At 39.6% G+C, this 23,054-nt stretch overlaps 1 protein-coding gene across 3 annotated transcripts in view; it reads right to left on the reverse strand.

The window, feature by feature from the left end:
- Positions 1-53: 53 nt before the first annotated feature.
- LOC130406432 (neurofibromin-like) overlaps positions 54-23,054 on the reverse strand; it is a 31,406-nt gene continuing 8,405 nt past the window's right edge. Inside the window, exons 2-20 of one of the 3 annotated variants that reach the window (XM_056612013.1) lie at positions 16,741-16,884; positions 13,707-13,790; positions 12,317-12,507; positions 9,345-9,451; positions 9,087-9,154; positions 8,649-8,724; positions 7,853-8,010; positions 7,465-7,638; positions 6,180-6,308; positions 5,896-5,970; positions 5,538-5,669; positions 5,226-5,363; positions 5,022-5,135; positions 4,424-4,503; positions 4,181-4,304; positions 3,452-3,698; positions 2,466-2,539; positions 2,229-2,312; positions 54-1,257 (exon numbers count right to left, since the gene is read on the reverse strand). In XM_056612013.1, coding sequence (XP_056467988.1) covers positions 790-1,257; positions 2,229-2,312; positions 2,466-2,539; positions 3,452-3,698; positions 4,181-4,304; positions 4,424-4,503; positions 5,022-5,135; positions 5,226-5,363; positions 5,538-5,669; positions 5,896-5,970; positions 6,180-6,308; positions 7,465-7,638; positions 7,853-8,010; positions 8,649-8,724; positions 9,087-9,154; positions 9,345-9,451; positions 12,317-12,507; positions 13,707-13,790; positions 16,741-16,884 — 2,667 coding nt within the window. In that variant the 3' untranslated portion in view covers positions 54-789. The other 2 variants (XM_056612012.1, XM_056612014.1) reach the window with 2 other exon arrangements.

A 23,054-nucleotide genomic window follows, 5' to 3' on the forward strand; every position in this document is an offset into this window, starting at 1 on the left:
GATCCGTGCGCAAATGCATTCCGATCCACGCGCAGCTTTCGTGTTCCGTACTTGTAGAATTGTTTTGTGTACTTGAAGGATTTTTTTTGTACTTTGTGTAAAACATACTGTATTTGTTTCTGAAGCAAAATGCTTTAGTTTGTGAATGATGTTTTGTATTTGCAAACCACACTGAGCGTGTGTGTGAATCATTTTGCGTGAGTAAAACACGTTTTGTGTGCGTGTGAATCGTTATGTGTGAGCAAAACACGTTTTGCGTGTGTGCGGGGTTTTGGCATGAATCTAACTCCATAGGCATGCCCCCCGAACCCCCCTAGAGGGCTTCGGGGACCACACCACCGCTGCTGAAAAAAATCCTGCGGGAAACACTGATCAGGATTGTCCAATTGCCGATACGATACCGATATTTTTTCATCAGCCTTAGCCGATACGCCGATACCGATATTTAGAGCCGATACTACTTTTTTTTTTTTTTTTTTTTGCTCCCTCAAATCATAAAAATTACACTGATAACAAATGTTACAAGTCTCAATTAAAAAAAAGGAACATTTATTGAACTTCAATATAAAAAACTATATTTAACAAATAGTAAAAACAGGTGAGGTAGAACAAGTAAAAAATAAAATAATAAATATCGGCGAAAAACGGCCGCGTATCGGCCGATACCGATACACGTAAAAAACGCGAATATCGGCCGATAATATCGGCCGACCGATATATCGGTCGATCCCTACTTGGAAATTGATTAGTCTAAAAAGGGCCACGGGATAATGATACTACGGATAGACTTCAATAACATGGTATGGGCAAATCTTGGAAAGCAGGAATGAAGACATTTTTAAGAAAATGAAGGTAATTTGCGTCACTCACCGGCCCCTGTGTGTCAAAGAACTTGCCAATACTATTCCTCAGCTTGTTGAACAGCATGGGGTAGAGCGCTGGACTCAGCTCCAGCCCCAACAGGTCCTTGACGTTGGTGCGCACGTGGAGACCCACACGATCATGGCCACACACCAGCAGGGCGAGGAGCCGGTCCAGAAACCGGCTCAACGGTGTCTCGTTGGATGCAGAGGATGCGCAGGTGACCGAGGCAGGCACAGGAGTAGAGACATCACAGGTTCCCATGGAGATCATGGAGTGCTTTCGCTCGCACATGGGGCCCATGGGCGGGCTGTACGTGACCGGACCAGGAGTGCTGCGCTGCTGGAGACACACGCCTCCCAGAGCACACAGGAAGCCCGTCATATTTATCCACTCCTGCTGTGAGGAAAAATACAAGAAGTGGTCATTGTAAAGGTCCCAATATACTTCAAACTACAGACAACACACAGGGTGCTCAGATAAAAAAAATGTACTCTTCCCATTCAACACTGCCTGCAATAGATCAAAATGTAGCTCTAAAAACACTAAGAAACTGTCAACTTCTTCACTATTTTACCCTGGATTCAATGATGGAACATGTCTATCAAAGCTGATGCCATTGATTTTGGCTAGCTCGGTCAAATGCTCCCTTTTTTGAATCCAGTCATGGGCTGAATAAAAAATGTACAGTACTTCTATTATGAATATGGGTAAGTGGAAAATTATTTTTTTTCCCATAGTATTCCTATCACCAGTGTCATTTTTAGGCTTTATTAGGGTTCTATGAAATCCGTAGGAACCCAATTGTATCCCCTTAATAAAAGTATTATTATTATTAGGGGGTCACACGCACAGTGTACAAGGAAAACTATTGTAATTGTATTATTACTCAAAAATCACCTAACCAGCCAAAATCCCACTCTTTTTATGAAACTTTCCACAATGCTTATAAGCAATTTGACTTAAAAAACATATTTGGGCTGTCATATCCACTAGGAAAGTACATTACGCATGAAACTTTGTGTACATGCACGATTCGTCATGATGAACAACTTTCATCAAGCAACCGATGTGGTCCAACAATTTGAATTTTATGCAATGACCACAACTTCAAACGCCCACACACAAACGGATTCAGTGCAGAGTTGGTAAAAGCTTCACCCGTGGCACACATGTACCAGGTAACTATGGGACTATATTGTGAATTGTGATTGTGTGTCATAGCAATAAGTCCAAAGACCACCATTGCAGAAGAGTAAAATATAAACATACCCATATGGATTAGGTGGAGAATTACAAAATGCCCATGATCTCCCACACAAACATGAGCTACTCTGGCACGAAGAGGGAAAAAGATATATCTTTACCTGCCCATCATCTGCCTTGTTTTTGGGAAAATTAAGGATATGCTTGGTTGCCTGGTCCCATTTTCCAAATGTGTCTTCCCATGCCTAGTTGTACAGAAAAAAACAAAAGCTGTAAAGTGAATGACTGGTCTACAAATACATTACCTTATGTACTAAATCAAGTGTCATTTGATAATAAATAAATCATTGAGAAGATATCTACAGTTTTTGAAAGTGAATCATTGCATCAAATATTACCTCAATGTTTCCTGGAGTGGGGTGCTCTATTCTTCTCAGTAAGGCCATCACCCTTTTTTGCAAGGTGGAACGACCTGCCAAGAAACAAGCGAGTTAAACAATGCCTAAGTAAGCGAGTAAATCAATGTCCCTAGCCGGCACTGCTTGTTTGGTTTATCCATGCATATATGTTGTTCTTTGACTGTCAAAGCATCGCTAAGTCTTAGCACTAGCTGAAATATTAAGGGGATGGGACCGTTAAGTTAAATGTATTACTTAGCGTATGACTGTTAAGTCACACTAATCTGTTTAATGTTTAAGGGCTTGGAGGTTTATTGAGTTCATAATATTCAATGTGGGTGCTGATATTGTAATCTCTTCTCTTAAATGCCTGCACACATGGTGTGATACGAGTGGCCAATACTAGTGTCCTGTTTGACAAGTCTGCGTAATTATATCATATATATCATTATATCATATCAAGTGTGAAACCTCAAAAAAGGCTTGGTTCTTTGAGGGATGGTTATTCAAATCTGTACAGTTGGCTGTTTTGGCTGAAAGACAGCAGCTCAGTTCAATCCATCCTTCCTGCCTTTCTTTGTACATTTTTGAGGTTTAACAATGGTTTTCAACATGAAAAAGATATAGATAAGCATCCTTCGTCTCCACATCATCGGTAAACTAGCATCGCCATTCAGAATAACAATATCGAAGTTAATAAGAATTTCCAGGATTGATTAGAAATTTCTTAGAAAGAAAATTGCATTTAATAAACTAGTTTATTTCCTGTAGAAAATGTGCTGAATGACGTAGAGAAAAAAATAGGTAATAAATATGTTTTTAAAAAAAGCAAAATTGTTATAGTTTGAACCTAAAGATAGTTGACTCATGCCCTCTATTTCCACCTGGTTGTCATCTTCTCTTTAAAGGTTGTGTCGAATTTTACATTAGGAAAATGTAAGATGTTTATGGATGATAGTTTAGAGTAGCCTCAATGTCCCACTTGCCTGTGCCCATCATGTTGCTGACTGAGGCCAGCTCGCTGAACGTTGAGTAATTGGGCAGTATTGTCTGTACGGGGACCTCGTCAGCAGCACTGCGGATATCAGCCTCCTCACAAAGGTGACGGAAACACGACATGGCTACAAGCACGGCCTCGGCGTCTGGGCTCCACAGGAACATGTACAAACACACCTCCAGCTTTGTCTGGGCCTGTCGGCAGATCGGGAGGCCACTTCCAAGGGTGGCACACTCCTGCAACAAGGTTCAGTATTAATTGATAATGAATAATTCACATATAACTCGTTCCAGTGCAATTACAACATTGTAAGTGTCCAAAATGTGAAAGTCACAGGTTTTCCTTTAGGTTAATTAATATTAGGTCCTGGCTGTGGATCTGCTTATTTTCAAAAAGTTGTTGCATGGCACAATAAATTGGTCAATGATTGAACAAATGACTTTCTTGCAACTTGTAAAAAATAAAAAAAAGCACATCCTCCTTCCAATTGTTGAAAATAGTTATGAATGCAAGGGTTATTAGACTGCAACAGAAAGAATAAAAAATATATTGTTGAACACGTTATTTTTTATTTGCTTTACAAATGTATAAAGGGCTTTAATTGGATATCCAGCGCCTACCCAGCCTCTGATCTCACTGGTATGTAAACTAGACCTGCGAAAACCCAGCCTGCTGGTTCTGTGAGACGTTAAAGAGGTGGGTCAAAATTGTACTCTACCTTGTTCTTGAGAAGAAACTTGTTCCTGCAGATAAGGATCTCCCTCAACCACTTGAGCACCTCTGGTCCATTGATCATTTGATGGCCAATTAGTTTCCGACAAATGAGGAAAAGAACCTGGGAACTGGGGGAGAGGTTGAGGGGGTCACAAAAAATGATAGACACCCAACACAAATGACCAATGTGGAATTGTGAGTGGTTAGATAATTAACAACAAAGGAGATTCAAAAATGAAACCAATACCTGATGTCCCAGAAAGTGTCCATGGGAGTGTCAGGGTTCCACAGTTCAATGGTCTCTGGTTGGTGCAAGACCAGCAGAGCCTGGAGAGGGATGGAAGGATCCAGAGCAGGTACCAGAGATGAGGTATAGAGGTACAATAAATATTGTATTCATAACAATATTTATTAAAAGGATTGCAATAAAAAACTAAAACATTTCATGCCATTTAATGTAACAGATTTAGGTTTGATTGTGCAAAATAACATTCATTCACCCGATAGTAATATAGAGAAAGTTTGAAGGACTAATTAATAATTTTACATCCCTTAACCATCTGCTACTAGACAAATTCCAAAAATGAATGTGTTCAGCTTCCAGTTTGTTACCTCTCCCCAATAATGTGTTTACAGAGCTTCATTGTAATCATTCGTATGAATTACAGCACTAACATTGTAAAAATTTGGTGAACAACCTCATAATTGAATTGTTGTTGTTCTGTTGGCAAAAAAAAGCTTTCTGATGATGCGCCTTATAACTTAAACATAAGACTAATTTGATGAATGCATTGCATTTAGGACAGTATTCATCCCGATTCTAACATCTTCACATAGCTACTCACCTCCATTGCCTCTTGAGAGAGCTGTGTGGTGTTTGTTATAGGAACTAGTTGCACCAGCCCTTTAATCAGCTCTGCTGTGCTGCTCTGGGTTTCTTGCGCTTGTTTCACTGGGTTCTGAAGCACAAAAAAACGTTGGTTGAGCATGGGTCCCTAATGACAACATATCACAACAATGTAGGTGGGGTGGTGATGCACCGGACTTACATGCAGCATGAGCTTAGGGTCAGCATGGATGAGCTTAACCAAAGCTAGCAGGAGGCACTTGTAACTGCGTGTGTCCATTTCAGTGGCTTTTTCTTTGAATTTAAGGCTGGTCGTCATTTTCTCTTTAAAGGTCTGACTCTATTGATGAAAGAGTGAAAACGGCCTGTTTAAACATGTGGAAAAAAGAAAACAACACCTATGCCTCTTGTCAATTACGGGGCCAATGGGGTCCCTAAATGACTGACGGAAATTTTGAGTCAAAGAAAGCACTGCGTTATATATTCCACACACTAAATAAAATGGACCACTCACCGGCGTCATGCGCAGTGGAGGGTGTGCGTTCAGGCCTTGCATGACCCGGTTCAGGGTGTCGGAGAACATGAAGCGCAACTCTCCAGAATAGGAATACACTGTATCGATCTTTGGCCACCAGTCAAGATGGGACTGGGAACACGAAAGAGCAGAGAAACGGATGCAAATAATTAACAAAAAGTGAGGGATATCAAACAAATTATTCAATTTGATGGTAATTTATTATTTTCTGTATACATCGACAAAAAAAAAGATAAATGGAAAAAATAGACCTAAAGGCATTACAATCTAATCAATAAGATAAGGACGTTTTTCCTGCCTGAAGATGATTCGATTTCTAGTCTGTGCAAGGACTTACATTTGTTATTATTCTGTGCAAGGAGTTGACCAGGACAAAATGGAAGGTCGTGGGAGAGGAGGTGGCCAAACAGACCTTTCAGAAAAAGAAGCAACAATTAGTCTATACAGCCATGCTCTGGCTAATAAATGATGGGATCTTCGTAATAGATAAAACCTTGTTGGTTATGAAACTAACACATGTATACCCACAAACACAGAATATATGGAATCATAAAAAAGGCATATTGGATCATATTAAAGGATGCCTGAGTATTCACTTTGTGTCGAACTTCATAAGTCTACCTTAAAGTGCTGGTTGTTGTGTGGGTTAATGCGGAAGCAGGACACAAAGCAGTCCATCATGAGGTCCAAATCTGTATTCTGGCTGCCAGTACCACGCCAGAAAGGTTTGGCAGGGTTAAACAGCAACGCCTAGTAAAAGATATGTGGAGAAAAGAACAATCCGGGACGTCGTTGATTAAGTATTGAGTGAGACTTAATGAAATATTTTGTCGACATTTACCAGCTTTTCATTGCATTTACATTAGTTGTTTTTTTCCCCCAATTGGACTCCTTCTACCACTCCCTTCCTAAAACTCCAGATGTTTTCTTTGGCAGCTACTATCGTCTCTTCCAATCAGTTAAGTTAAGTTAGAGAAACCACCTAAAGGGCCAATCACAGACTATCATCAGTAGAAACATCTGCAGGATTAACCTACACAAAATTGCAAAATTGCTATTTGGCCTAACTGGTCTGATCAGGCCTTTTCCGAGCCACGAAAAGAGCGCCACCTGCGTTGGCAGCAGAGAGGAACGGTCGCAAATTGTTTTTGGGAGAATGGTGAAAATCTAGTATTTTACACCTTATTGCTCTTTATGATCAGCCCCTTAAGCAGCCGTCAAATTAGTCATTAGACTTAAGCCCAGAAAGCCAGAATGTTGACTCTCCCAGCTGAGCATTCCGCATTAGTAAGTAACTTATTGGAAGCAGAAAACCTTTACTTTTGCTATAGTGTAACAAGTGGTGTCTGTTAATTTGTCATGTGAATGCAGGGTTTAGGCGAGGCGCAGCACCTCCACTAAGCTACCGACCAAAAGATAGATGAAAATAACGATGTGTGTGTCACTTCCTAAAATAATATGCTTTACTGCCAACATAAAAATACTCAAATAAATACATCTACAGCATAAGATACATCTTGCCTACAGCTGCCTCTATATTTGGTTATATTCTGTTATTATAATGCAAATTTTTTAAACCACAAGACCGAATTTGACAGAACTTTAGTCAACTCGAAACGATCCAAGTATAGCGGAGTGGCACGTCCCATTCTACTATACTTAATTTGTGGGAAACCCTGTGCTGAATCCCAAAAAGGCGGTGGATGACCTGCCAATAAGGTTGTCTACATATGTTTAGCTTTCACAATAACCCTAGCCAGTCAGTTATATTAATTATAATGCATGAGACAACATTTTGACATCTCTCTCACAACCGATTTATTTTAACTAAATCTACTGCTAATACATTTTATTTCCAATCAGAGATTGGGAAGCACACAAGACCAGGAAACAGTGTCGAACTGACCTTAAGATCCATGACTATGGATTGGACAAGCAGGAAAATCACAGAATTATCCTCCCAGTTGATGTAGGTCGATGCTTTACACAATTTGACGCACGCAATCGCTGCACTCTCCATCAGCTGCTTGCTGCCACCCTGGCCTGCTAAAGCCTTCCGCAAGTTTTCCAGGAACAGTTTCTGTTAAAAAAAAATAAAGGAAACCACAATAGGCCTCTGAATATTGTCTAATATAATTATGTTTGTTTTACACTATTAATATACTCATTATTGTTTGATAATAGTCAATATATGGCATTACATTGTTTTCAGTTGTCAGTTCTTGACTATAAATCATAACAGTTCTATGACAACCTAAACACACTGCTAGTCAATGACAATCTTTTCACCCTACTTTGTTCGCCTTGCTGTCTTCGACGGTTTCCTTTGAGATTGTCAGTGTGATCTCTGGACAGAGGATGAGGAGGATGATTTGAAGGGGCCACACGGCTGCCTTCCTCTTGGCGCTCTCTGCAAAGCTGTCTACGAGGTCAAACAGCCTCTCAGCAGCCTCTGAGGATTTGAACCACAGATATACACCACTTAATTCATAAAGTTTCACTAGCATAAAAAAAATAATATACAATATAATATGCTTAAAATGTATCCAATTTATATTAAAACAAAAGGCTTTCAGAATAACCTCATTTATCAGATTATTTATTTTTATGTTTTAAAGCTTGATAAAATAATGCATGAAAGAACACTACCCCTGGGTGGCCTGGCACATGTGTTGCCACCTTTTATGGGAAGTCCTGTATTTTTCCATATCTTCATATTATACAAAGACCAAAAGTATTGCAATGTCTATTTTTTCCATTACCAAGCCGTATTGAATAATGCCATTGATGTACATATGTGTTTAAAATGGGTGATGTTTTATGGGTGATGTTTTACAAATTTGAAAACTATTTGAGCAGCCATAGGTTAGAAAAGCGCAATGTAAATTATGTCAATTTCCATTCATAACCAACAGTAGACATGTCAGGGGTGTTATCAGTCAACCTTATCAATATGGTAGGTACCATATTGATCACGAAAAATATTCTTGCACGCAAAGGTGAAAACATGGTAATTAATCGCAGAACATGGTGTTATGATGAGATTCTAGGTTTACATATACAGACGCATACCCACAATCACAAACCTACCTGCCATGTCTGCCTGTGGCTGCTGGTAAAGCATTGTGAATTCATCGGGGTAGTTCTCCACCCAGTTCCAAAAAGCCTAGGTAAAGAGTACAGTCAACCTTTTAGGGGCCTTTCACTAGCAGTATCTGTATCAGCTGTATTAGAATATATGGAAACTTTGGTTTGATTCTAGTTAAGTGTGGTTAGGATTCACAGTGCACAAAGTGTGTACGAAAGACAAGCGCCTCATATTGAATGGCAGAAGTCTTCCCTAAAAGCAGTCACACAGCTCAGTGTTCCTACCGACTGTATTATACATTGTATAGGTCTCCTGTCAGTTCTGCCGAAACAACACAATTGATGCGTTCACAAAAGTAAAAGTATTCAAGTAATATTAAGATTATATGATTTAATTACAAGGTGTGTTGTTTAAGTATTAGAATAATTGGTAGTAAATACCTTTTCTAAACTGTTAATAACTGCTAGCTGGGCAGGCTTCTTGAGAGCTTTAAACTTTAGCACCGTTTCTGTAAGAAAAAAAATGGTTAACAAATTATAATTTGGTCCACATCTCAACTTCTAGTATGCATTTGAAATGTTTCTTCGTCAATTGCAAATCCTCCAATTCCTTCCAATTCCCCTTAATTAGATACAATTATCAGTGCACAATGAAAACTACAGCACCAACAATCCAGTGTGGTGACATGTGGGCCTCACCTTGGAGCAGCCTCTTAAGCTTGGAGCAGTCCACATTGATGTACTGCATTAGCTCTATGTCATGGACATCGACAGTGTCCTCAGAGCACACCGTAAGCTCCTGTAACCTAGGTAAAAAACACAAAAACACAATGGAAATAGTAAGCAAAGAATGGTTTTGGCTTTACTAATTGTATCTTTTCCACACAACCTTATTTTGGGAATGTAACTAGGAACCGACTAGGAACCAGTACTAGGAGACTGTTCTTTAGCTACATTTAACCCCATCATTGCATCATCGGAGGGCCGATATCCAAACCTAGATCTAGTCACACTCTCATCTAGTTTTGCCACGAGATATTACTCTGAAACCCATTCGTAAGCGTTTACTTTGGAAGCATTTCAATATTATATTTCAACATTGTAGCAAATATTGTCTGGCAGTGAGAGGATCATAACAGATGTCATTGGTTGTAATTAAAAAAAAAAACACGTTTTTCATTCTTAAGGTCAAACTATGTCTACAGCAAGCCTCGCCCTGGTTCTCCAGGTCACCTGAATAACGCACAGAGGACGGTATACGTGAGAATCTTTGTAGGTAATCCTTCCTGCTGGATTTCTGGTTTACTAATGACTAGTTAAGGAGGCTTTCACCTCATTTGTGAGACACATCCCATTCTCATTACAAAGATCACCTGAAGTGCTGGGTAAAAATATCGATTCATCAATGCACTGCAATTTATTTGTTCTCGGTTCAATTTAGATTCAGATTTTTTTTTTTTTTTAATATATTGTTTCCATAAAAAAAAAGAAAACAGCATACTCAGTCATTGTAATCTAGAAGCGAGTATGCCTAAATGTACATGCCCTTTTACATTTGTCCATGTTACGATTATTACTTTCATGCTGCAAGTTTAGGTCAGGAACAATACTATACAATGGTGTATTCCCTTTTTGCTATTTAAAGCACAATGAAATGGTTAATTCATTTTGAAATGGTTAATTCTAAATAATATTTAGGTATTTTTGTCATCTGCACGTATTATTGAATCGATATCGAAGCAATTGGATCAATATCAAATCGAAATCGATATTTCGATTTCGATTTCAGAGAGAGAGATTGAAAAAAAATATTGAATGATCCAGGAAAAAGACAAGAACAAGAAATCGAATCAAGACCTAAAGAATCGAATTGAAGTGAGAGGTACCTGGCAATACCCAGCCCTAGAGACTATGCTGAGAATCACTGACTGACACTTGGGCTGGGCGAGATGACCAAAATATCATATCCCGATATAGGTCAATCATATCTCGATAACGATATATATCATGATATAGCACATTTTCTGTAAATCCAATGAATAAATACCGTATTTTCCGCACTATAAGGCGCACCGGAGTATACGCCGCAGCAGCTAAATTGAATGATGTGTACATATATAAGCCGCACTGGACTATAAACCGCAGGTGTTTTAATGTTTAATTACCATTAGGGCTGGCCCAAATGCCAATTTTCAGGCTTTGAATAATCGTTGGTTTTTCCGAGCGAATATTCAAATACTCGTTCTAGAAAAAAACACCATCAAAAACAACATTAATAATCCCTATATAGTCCCTGGAACCGATTTTGACAGTATCTGAATATTTTGCTGAAGATTTAATAGCTTTTGAAGGTTAATTAGTAGGCCTAAGTAGGTTGAAGTTCCTTCGTTTTTCCCCGTGAAAGCGAACAGCTGTTGTTCCGTTCCAAATCAGCCGTCCTCTGCCGCACCGTTATATAAGCCGCAGAATCAAGAAAAAAAAGAAGAAAAAAGGCGCGTCTTTAAGTCCGAAAATTACGGTAGTTTATATAAAGTGACCACATGGAAAGCCCTATTTCGTAGCCCCTCTTTTAGGTACGAGCTCACTTTGTCTTGGCTGGTCGTGGGAGTCCTTCGCCTATTCAGAATTGTCGCGTTCACTCTCCTCCATGTTTGTTTGTGTTGCGTTCATGTGCCGTGTGGAAGAATTTAAAGCGTCGTCCAAATGACGTAAAATATTACCGTAAAGAGTGTGATTTGCGACAAGACGATATAAACGATAGAGGATAATATGAAACGATACATTTTTATATCATCACACTATATATATCGTCATATCGCCTAGCCCTAACTGACACCCATCACTAAAAGCACCAACTTCATGATCGATGGTGGCTATTTAACCCAGAATTTAAATTTGGCTTTCACCACACCTTGGATTAATTATTAACAGACCCATGAAATACCTGGAAAAGATTATGAGAATAACTGCTGATTCTTATCTGTTGTACTCACTGACATATAGTTATAGTAATCAATATGCATTGACTAGAGGGGTAACACTAATAAATGGGTTGCAGAACCGTCTTACAGCAATACAGTGACGAGCTAATAATACAATAGCAAACAATACTAGTTGGAAATCATTACTCGTTACTCAAAAGGGTTAGACAATGTTTAATATGATACACCGCTAGAAAAGCTCATTCAACAAACCTGAACCCAAATCTCCTAGAAGGTGTGCATTGATGTGAAATAGGGCTTTGACTTTTGCCCAAAAATCATATTTGAAGTTGGTTTGTTTATTAATATTAATATTCAAATATTTATTAATAGTATTTTGACCATTAAATGCCTTCAGTAAGACCTGGATTGGGCATCGCGAGGTTTGTTTACCGCGTTGCTATGGTTACCGGTATTGCGTGTTCCAACGGTTTATTAGGTTTCTAACAAATCGCTGTCTAATCAATACTTCATTCACTGCCTCTTCCGTGGTCATTACAATATTATGAATAGACTGCGTCGGGTTTCCGACGTCTCTCCCTCTTGGCCTGCCCATAACAGGTTCGAATATTAAGGGCTGCCTAATATTCGTTCAAATTTTGATTTATTTTTGATATCCGAATTATATTCGAATAACGAAGTTCGGAGTCAAAGCCCTAATGTGAAATAGTATTGTCGATTCCCACAAACCTGGTAGAGATCCGGCTGAACACAGCATTAAAATTGTTGCAGCTTAATGAGAAGAGGACGCCAGAAGCTGAGGCCCGTAGGTCGGTGGCATGCTGGTGGCCATCGCGGTATGTGTGGATAAAATGGCAGATTTCGGGTAGGAGCTGCTTAACAAGCATGGCCTCATCCAAACGCAGGCAGTCCTTGGATTGCTAGGGACATTTAAAAACAGGGAGAGATGGGGCATTAGTCAAAGGTCTCAGGATAAAAATGTGTTGGAATATTTTACTTATCTTTCCTGTAAATATGGTTGACAATAATTGTTTACCCACGGCAACTGGACAATAACAATACACTCACGGTATTTGATAAATTGAGATGCAGTAATTCTCAATTAATATTTAGAAAAAAACATTAATCCCAAAAAAGAATAAAATGTTATGTTACAGAATATGTTAACTAACATAAGCCAACATGCCAATGGTAGCCCACTTGAACTGTGTGCTGCTAGGGTGTGCTGGGTTGTTGTGAAGTTGTTGCTAGCGTGTTCAGTTTTGCTAAATGGTTGCTAGGGACCACACTGATGTGGACTACTGTTCTACTGTGGTTGCACACTACAACGGATCAGAAATTGATCATCGACAGCCTGTTGTCGATGAAGACAGTAAAAAACCTACTTGTAGGGGTGGGAGCTATATCAATATTTATATAAATCGCGATAAAAATCTGCCACGATAACGATGTTTTTTTAATAAATTTCCGATATACATTTAACAGCATCAATCACTGACTCTGCGCAGCACCCCGAGTCAGTGCAAAGTGTTCAGGCAGAATACAAGAGGCTATTTCAGTGTGTGATGATGTACATGCAAGCAGAGCCTCAAACACAAAAAAAGGGAAAACCCCATAAGGAAATACCAATACTCCTAGCACCGTTCAGGTACGACAAAAATTAGTTCCCTGCAACTGTGACTAAGGAAGCTACCACGAGTAACAATAAAGACGACAGACGAGATGGTTAATGAGGTCGGTCTATTCCTCTCATAGTTGTCAAACAGGGAAACTACCTTAAAAACAAACGTTTCCAAAACATGGATTTATTAAAGAATGCACACAAACTTATCTTCGTATCTTCTTGTATACGCAGGCGTTCATGTTTACATGACATGTGGCGTGTTGTGCAAATGTTCGACCATCCATCTATTGTATCCACTGTATTTCTATTTCAACGTGCTCATAAGACACTGCAGAACAGTGTGTTGCATTACAATCACACCGACTATAGATGAGTGCAACACATATTTGGGTGGACTAGAGCTTGTTGGATTCAATTACAGACAATGTAAAGAATAAGACAAAGTGAAGGCAAGAAATGCTGAACAGTCATTTATACATAAGAATAGAAGCTCACCCCGGCCAGGCACTTCTCAAGTGTGTCCAGGATGATGAGCTGCGAGAGGTAGAGGTTCTTCTCTGCTGTATCTCCAAATATCCTCTGCAGAAAAAAAAAAGTGAGAACAGGATTTGAGGCCAACAATATTTTAATTTAGACTTTATTTTGTATAGAACAACACATTACTTAAAAATATGTAGCTAAAGGGGCTAAATAAACAAACATTTTGTTACGCATTGTTCGCTTAGTGTCATTCAATTATATTTGCCCTCAGGGGTCAAGTGTAAAAAACATTTCTACCCGTTTGTGTTTCATGAAGGTTATATTGTAAATTTTGCATTTGTTTGCGTTGAATTTATTGATTCATTGAGAGATATTGACCAGTGTTTCCCATACATAGACCAATGTATGGCGCAGCGCCACCGAATCAACACCGAGCGCCACAAATTGATTCTGCTTCTTTTTTTCTCTCTTTTTTGCATTTTTTAAATCTAAACATCATTCCGTTCATCTCCTCATAGCACTCTTTCTCCCTGACATTCTCGTTCACACACGCATACGCACACGAACACACACACACAGATACAAGCGCACATTCATGCCAGTGTTGCGTGCGAACACAGCAGAATCGCCCGCTCCTCCTCTTAACTCGCATATCAAAAGGAAAACCCGAAGCAGCAGTATTTTTGGCACAGAGAAGACGGTCGGTGACCGCTTTACCAAAGTTTAGTATAATATATTGTGCTGAAAAACACCTGGCCAAAATGATTGTCAACTCAGAAAAAACGATGTGATTAATATGAAACACGGCCGTCAGAACTTTATTTTGGTACCAAGATGGCATATCATAGGCCTTGCAGCTGTGGAGATATACTCTATTTACTTTGGTCATTTTATCTTCGGAAAAAAACTCAGAAATGGGCCTCATAGTATAGAGTTTCACATAGAATAAAAAAGTGTATGCCCTCAATGTTGTGGAAAGTTTTCCCTGTGGTATCGAATATCTTTTTTTTTATGTTATTGAATCAGAGTTAGAAAAATGCAGCATCGTGACAACACAAGTGTGTGGACAGCCACCTGAGCATAATTTGGCTATTGGCTTTATCACTCAAACCACGCCCCATGCCTCAAAGTAGCCTGCAAGGATTTTCCTCCCTCTCCTCGGCAGATCAACACAACTAGACTCACAAGGCGTCTTTAGTTCCCGTGTGTCATTGCTTGTTCAGAGCATGAACATCTGTTTAACATCTAATATCTTTCATACTTAAAAAATACATTCAAACTGCATAAGGAACAACATTTGGGCATTGAATAAATGGAATAGTGATAAAATAGAATGCTCATCGAATGCTAAAATCACTATTTGATTGTGTATCTTTTTATATATGTTGGCGAACGCAAGCCTCGCCTTGGCCTACTGCATGGAAAACTAAATTATTTGTCTGATGGGTAAATAAAGTTTGCACACGTTACAAACTATTAACATCAGCTGCAATGGGAATATGAGGTATATTCCTATGAGGAGGCATGTCTACGAATTTTACTTAAAAATACCTACCTAAATTAACTTAAAACTTATGATTCTCAACAATGTCCTCTTATTGCATCTATAGTGGACCTAACCAAGTTACCAACAGAACTTACGGATATAACGCAAGTATAATACTCCATTTGAACCAATGTTGTCTAAAAAGGAGCCGTTATTCAGAGCGAAAAATGTTTATTCACTTACTTTCACTGGCGTGAAAGTAAATTAAAACGGTTTCAGCATAACGGTTTCAGCATAACTGAAACCGTTATGCTGGCAGTTAACAGTTGAACATGATGCTATGCCATTTGGTTTGTTTCAGGTAAGAGATATGAAGCACATGAAATTAAATCAATGCTCAATGCAAAACCTCTGAAAGGTTTTACATCTTAAAACTCAAAGTATCTCATGATTAAAATTAGGGATGGGCATAATTAATCGATGCTCGATAATTGATCGTTAAGAAATGCGTCAATCAATTTATATTGTTATCGATCAAAAGGACGTTGTGTTGCATACTGTGAGTCTTGAAGCATTTAATTGAATATAACCCTGCCGACTGGTGGAAAGTGAATGGAAGAAGGTTCCCCGGGCTGTCAAAATTAGCGCGACAATACCTCTGCATCCCTGCAACTTCGGTCCCGTCAGAGCGGGTGTTTTCTGCTGCTGGACTGACAGTTACAAGGCTGCGTTCGCGTCTGACCCCCGAGCATGTTAACATGCTTATATTCCTAAACAAAAATATGTAGGCTGGAGTTACTGTATGCTATGGACAGTAGGGACAGTCACCACCGTATGTGAGTCGCTCTTTTTTTTCTTAATGTGTTGTCTCTCGCTCCGCTTTTCTTTCGGCTTGGTGCCTCTTGGAGTCGTTACATTTTGCCAAAACTGTTATATTTTAGCAACAAGTTCAGCCTTATATATGTTCAATAAGGTATTGCTTTTAGATAGACTAGTTCATGCAATTGTTTGTAAATGGGTGGCTCATCTTTTTGTTGCGAGCCTTTTCCGCACGCCGGCTGCAGCCTAGGCATTATATGTCGGCCTTTTTCCCCCCTTTTTTTCAAAACAGTTATACAGTTTAATGCCCACTTTTAGCCTACTGCCTTTGTTTGATTATTGTTGTCCGATAAGTTGGCTACTTATTGTAATTGGAATAGGCTACAGATTTAGTCTTGTTGAATCGTTTCCAAACCTTTAAGAGCGCCTGTAGGCGCATTGTTCGGACTTTACGAGCGCCGCACATGTAATGCCTGTATTTATTATAAAACTGTTAAACAGTTGTAGGTCTTCAAGTTAACTGTATTGTATTAATGTTGGCCCATACATTATTGTTGGAATAAAGATTTAATTGATAAAAACATGCTGCATTTTGTATTTTCGGGAATTTCAATATAGCCTGTAGAAAAAAGTTAATGATTAATCGATAATTGATCGATAACTCTAGCGATGCTCGATCAAGGAAATTTCTTCAAATGCCCATCCCTAATTAAAATATTTTGGTAAATGGTAAAGTGCACTCACCATGTTGTTGACAGTTTTGAGGATGTTGGTGAGGCCACTGATGACAAGAGAAAACTTGTACTTAGAGATGTTGATGAGACATTCCTTGTTGTGCTCTGTGCTGATTTTGGTGTGGGTATTCTGGTGTCCAACCTTAATTGGAAGCTGAGAGAGAAGACAGAGCAAAATTAGAGAACCCATTATGTTTTCAATTATAAAAAGTAAAACATTGTATCTAGGGAACTATTTTTATCGATAGATATTTGTCCAGTTTGAACACATCAGATGCCATGATTGTAATTAAGCCCTACTTCACTCAAAAACACCAAAAGGCAATGACTAATATATATTCTTCTTTTTGCTTTATCCTATTGTCATGCGTCATGGGCCTTGGTTTGTTTAGCAAATGCAAGCATATCCCAAGCTGTTGGAAAGAAAACTCAGTTTTAATGCATAGATCATTCATCTCGATAGCTTCAGTCATAGTCATAGCTACAAGCCATGTTTATTTGCACTAGTACATTACTATAGTTGTCATTAGAGAACATGAAGGTGTGTAGTTGTGTCGCAACAGTTTTGTTTACCAACTTTCTATGAAGGGTGAGCCTATTTTAGTTATTGAACAGTAATAACACACACACACACACACACTTTCGAATGGATGAATATAATTAGCCATGTTGTCCATGGTGATGGAGAGCACGGATTCACGTTGTAAGGTCCATTTACATGGAACGCGATGGTCATTGCGATTTTTCTTCCACATGACAATAAAACAAATCATTGCGTTAAATGGGACTGTACTAGGGATCTTAATTAGTCGACAATCAATAAATTGGTCTTTAAGAATTTGATCGATCACGTTTAATTTGATCTTTGATCTTATGTTATTGTAAAAATGTCAACCATGCCCATTGTAAACACTGAAGCGGTGAACAGCACAACAACAACTGCTACAATGATATCCCACATGAGCCATGACTATCAGACCATCTTGGCAAATAGTGGGTCGTCTTCTCAGTCACAACCTACCATCACCTCAGTGTCGGCACAGAAAAGTTGCGGCGGAAAACGCATTAATACATTTCACCAAGGAATCTGCAAATTGATTGAGAAGAATATGCTGCAAATAAGTGCTGTCAATAGCAAGGGTTTTAGATCTGATTACATTTTATTGAACCAAGATATCGAATTCCGTCACGAGCCACCATCACCGGGCGCATAGAATCTCACTGCAACAAACTAAAGGCAGAGATGCTAACAAAGCTTGTCACCATTGACAACGATGCTCTACCAACGGACTGGTGGACCATCTTACAGCAGACTGAGAGCTACCTTAACAACACCTGCCACTATACGTTGGCGACGACTGGCAAATTAACTCTTCGGTTCTGCTCACTCATAGCCTGCCAAGCAGGCATACAGCGTGCCTTCTCGCGGCAAAGCTGAATGAAGCCATACAGCAATTTGGACTTGAAGGCCGAGTCATTGGATGCGTCCATGACAACGCGGCCAACATCATCTCTGCCAACAATCCTCCCAGAGTCAGCTGGTCCTCCGTTGCCTGCTTTGCTCAAACCCCTCCAGCTGGCCATTCATGAGGGATTTGCACTACACCTGTATTGAGCAATCTCTGCTGCTGGCCAACTGGTTAGTCACTTCAATCATAGCACCGTGGCAACCAAAGTGCTGCAGGAGAAACAGAAGCAATCGGGCCTCGCAATCCAACGGCTTATCCAATCATGTTAAAACAAGATCGAACTCCGTCTGTGATATGTTTGATCGGCAGGTCGAGCAAAGGGTGGGCTGCTGCTGTCCTGCCGGATCGAACACCGACCAAGCTTCAAGATGTCATGGTCCTAGAGCTGATTGAGTACTGGAAGCTGACGCATCACTGTTGGCAGCACTGAAGGATGCCACCACTAGGGATGGGTACCGGAACCCAGCATTAAACAGGCCCCGAGTACAAATAACTGCAGACGACCACAGTTCTGAAGCACCAACATTATCCGTTCGGCTCTCGGTACTCGAGATATTAAGAAAATATATTTATTATTGCTACTTAATTGTTATCTTGCACACTTTATCTCAAACTCAGTGAAATTTTCATGCCATGGGACTTTTCATAGAAACTTTCACTTTATGAGGTTTTCGAACATTAGTATGTGTTCCCCTAGCGCCTAGCCTGTCTATGATCCCCCAGAAGCTAGAAATGGCGATAGGTGTTAAATGAGCAATAGGTATCGTGCTCTGCCTTTGAAACAACAAAGCTCATACGCGCCGAGCATGTAGGGCTGGGCGATATTGCAAAAAATATTATCACGATTATTTTTTCGCTATCGATATTAATCACGATATATAATATATATATAATTATTTTTTTGACAAAAACATACAGGAGGTTGTTGCATATTTTTACATTGTTGTTGATAGGCTGTGTGTGTGTGTGTGTGTGATATAATTTGATACTGCTGAAGCCTGAAGAAACCAGAGTGTTCATTAGTTGAACCATACACTTGTTTATTATCATATTCTTTATTATCGTCTTCATACAGACGAGGCAGTGCAGTTTTCAAAAAATATTTTCTGCCAGGGAGATTGTACCTTCGGTCCAGCCCATTAATCAACTTTTTGAACCCGTCCTTTTCCACTGTGCTCATGGGCATCATGTCTTTTGCTATACAATAAGAAACTACGTGGGTTATATATTTTCTTCTTTTTGATTGCTTATCGTACGGTACAACTGCTGCAGAAGACGACACGATAGACTGCTGTTTTGGAACAGTCCCGCTCGCGCTGACAGCTGCGGCAGGACGGCGGGCAAAACTTGTTGTTACGCGCATTTTCATACTTTCTGTGTAGTCGCTGGGATGGTATGTTTTCAGATGTTGAAATAAATTAGTCGTGTTTCCCAATCGTGCTGGCACCGACTGACGGCATAATTTACAGACGGTCTTATCCTGTGCTTCATCAGTTTTGAGATAGCCGAACCCCCCCCCCCTCCCTGTGTGCGCCTCGCCATTGTGATACATCCACTGTAAACACGAGCGCATTGTACCGTGGCTGCAAGCTGCTCAGGGCCACACGCCCAACCTTGTAGAGGCTCCACCTTGTAGATGGCAAGCGTGCCATCTATAAATGGCCCATTTGTGGAAAGCTCATTGTGGGACTGGCTTGTAGTGGCTGTAATTCAGCACCAAGGCTGAATTTCTTGAACGGCTTCAAGTACTATATTAGGGGCCCACCAACATCTATATAAAAGCATCCATAAAGTAGCATGCCATGGGACCTTTAAGCAATACGATTTAAACATTCTCCTATGATGCACTCTAGCTCTTCATGATCCAATAGAGATCTCTCTCTGAGCGCATGTGTGCAAGCCAGGGGGAGGGGCAACTCTATAGCTAGTCGCAGCTACACACTTCAACACCCTGCAACACAAGCACACACACAGGATATAACTAAAAGTTTGAATACATTTCACAAAAGTGGACACAGACAATATTCGTTGCCTCAAGTACAACAAGTCTTTTTCATGTGAAAAAATACTTGAAGTAAGACCCTTTTGTGTTCAACATCTGAAACGGCTTTCAGTAAGAACATATCAGACTTGGCCCCGCAGCTTCATCCATTAGGACCCATTATATAAAACTGAACAAAACCTAGAATCAAATCTTCCTCGTGGCTCGTCTGGTGTGACCCACTTCACATTGAAGCCCTGCCGTGACAGAGTTGGACTCGGACCATGAGTGGATCTAAAAAGGCTACCAGCTAGAAAAGGGTGCACTGTCGCCGATTAAGTTAATCTTAAAATAACATGCATCTTTGTATTTCTTCATTTCCCATCATCGACCAATTGATTGTACCTTGAGTTTGTTGAATTTTTAGTCGCCCAGGGATTTCTTTGGTTGACTACAGCCCTAGATTTAAGCGTCATTTGTTTGAAATGCCATGGCCATCCGTAAGCTATATAAGTGATTGAAATGCTCTGTGACATATCAGTTTCTAGTTGACTGTTTATTATTCCTCTTTATCTTGTTTCATTTGGTTATTATAATGCAGATCTCTTTTTTCACAATTGTTTAAGTGGGATTGAGTTTAGTTTTTTGGTGGGAACCCTGCAACTGGCTATCTCTATGGAAGTAAATCTGTGTCATCGGATGTTGAAAATAAAAGCCATTGAATTGTAAGCACTGAATATTTATGCATTGAAATAACGTATCTGGATTTTTTGCCTCTGAATTAAACTAATAAACTATTCAATAAATCATTTTCAGCTTTATTTTTCAATGTTTAAAGATGTAAAATCAAATAATCAATGTTAAAATATTTCAACATCCCCAAATTCAACATGCCAAAGTCAGCTGCAAAATTCAATGTATGAAATTCAGCATTAACATCAGGGGACCCAAGGAAGAGCAATCAATCCTAGATGCTAGATCACGGTCAAGCAAGGAGAACGAGCAGGGGTTAAACAGAATTCTGTGACCCACAGAAAAGTGTGACCCCAGGGGGCGCTGTTGCACATTTACTGTAACATGCACAAGTTTGAAGCGTACACAGTAGGGATCGACCGATATATCGGTCGGCCGATATTATCGGCCGATATTCGCGTTTTTTACGTGCATCGGTATCGGCCGATACGCGGCTGATTTTCACCGTTTTTTTTAATTTATTTATTTTTTTTATTTTTTTTACTTGTTCTACCTCACCTGTTTTTAATATTTGTTAAATATTGTTCATCTACTTGTTCTACCTCACCTGTTTTTACTATTTGTTAAATATTGTTCATCTACTTGTTCTTACTTGTTCTACTTCACCTGTTTTTACTATTTGTTAAATATTGTTTTTTATATTGAAGTTCAATAAATGTTTCTTTAAAAAAAAAAAAAATAATAAAAAAAAACGGCTCAAGAAAGTCGGTATCGGCGTATCGGCGTATCGGCTAAGGCTGATGAAAAAATATCGGTATCGGTATCGGCCCTAAAAAAAACGGTATCGGTCGATCCCTAGTACACAGGCATGAAGTCGTACAAGTGCGGAAACATGCACGAGCTTAAAACTTAACGTTTGTATCGTCATCGATCACTCGGATTGGGGTATTCGTATTGTGACATCGGGCGCACGTTAAGTGGCTGGAGCTAAACGCTGAAAATGCCTCTGTGGTGGCATAGCGAGAGCTTAACGAGCGAGCAAAGCCAACACTATTCCGCACCGAGTGGCATGACACAGATATGAGGATGATAAATTAAAAAGCAGGTTGCCGTCGGGCGCTTCTTCCCAAGGCACGCCGTGATTCCACTGGAACTATAGGCTACCGCCGATTCAGACTCACAATACTATCAGCTCTGCGCTCTCGTTCCACAGTGGGCTTCAGATCGCCCCAGCATCACACCAAACGTAGGCAAAGGGACCTTGGATCGCCCCAAATTGGTGCCCTAATAAATTGGGCTCCTTAACCCACTACAATTACCCTTGCGCTGCATGTAATTCCAACCATAGTCACTGCAATCACACACACACACACACACACACACACATTAGTTTGTTTATTTCATACTGCAGTAAAAAAACTAAAATGGTGTGCATTATAACAGAAACATAAATAAAACATAAGATCCCCCTCCCCACCTTGCTATTAAATGTGCTTAATAAATACATTTTATTTTATTTGATTAGCATTTTACAGACCGATACCATAAAAAGCTAGTCAGTGTGATGGCAGTGATGTTGATTTACCTTTAAGCATTCCTATTAGGCTAGTGTGTAAAATGCTGTTTAGAAGTCAAATTTGTAATCACGAAAAAACCAACGAGTGACGCTAGGGCTGGGCGATATGACCAAAATATCATATCCCGATATAGGTCATTCATATTCCGATAACGATATACATCATGATATAGCACATTTTCTGTAAATCCAATGAATAAATACCGTATTTTCCGCACTATAAGGCGTGCACTATAAGCACCGGAGTATACGCCGCAGCAGCTAAATTGAATGATGTGTACATATATAAGCCGCACTGGACTATAAACCGCAGGTGTTTTAATGTTTAATTACCATTAGGGCTTGCCCAAATGCCATTTTTCAGGCTTCGAATAATCGTTGGTTTTTCCGAGCGAATATTCAAATACTCGTTCCAGAAAAAAACACCATCAAAAACAACATTAATAATCCCTATATAGTCCCTGGAACCGATTTTGACAGTATCTGAATATTTTGTTGAAGATTTAATAGCTTTTGAAGTTTTTCCCTGTGAAAGCAAACAGCTGTTGTTCCGTTCCAAATCAGCTGTCCTCTGCCGCACCGTTATATAAGCCGCAGAATCGAAA

This window comes from Gadus chalcogrammus, chromosome 16 (assembly GCF_026213295.1).
Source record: "Gadus chalcogrammus isolate NIFS_2021 chromosome 16, NIFS_Gcha_1.0, whole genome shotgun sequence".
NCBI lineage: Eukaryota > Metazoa > Chordata > Actinopteri > Gadiformes > Gadidae > Gadus > Gadus chalcogrammus.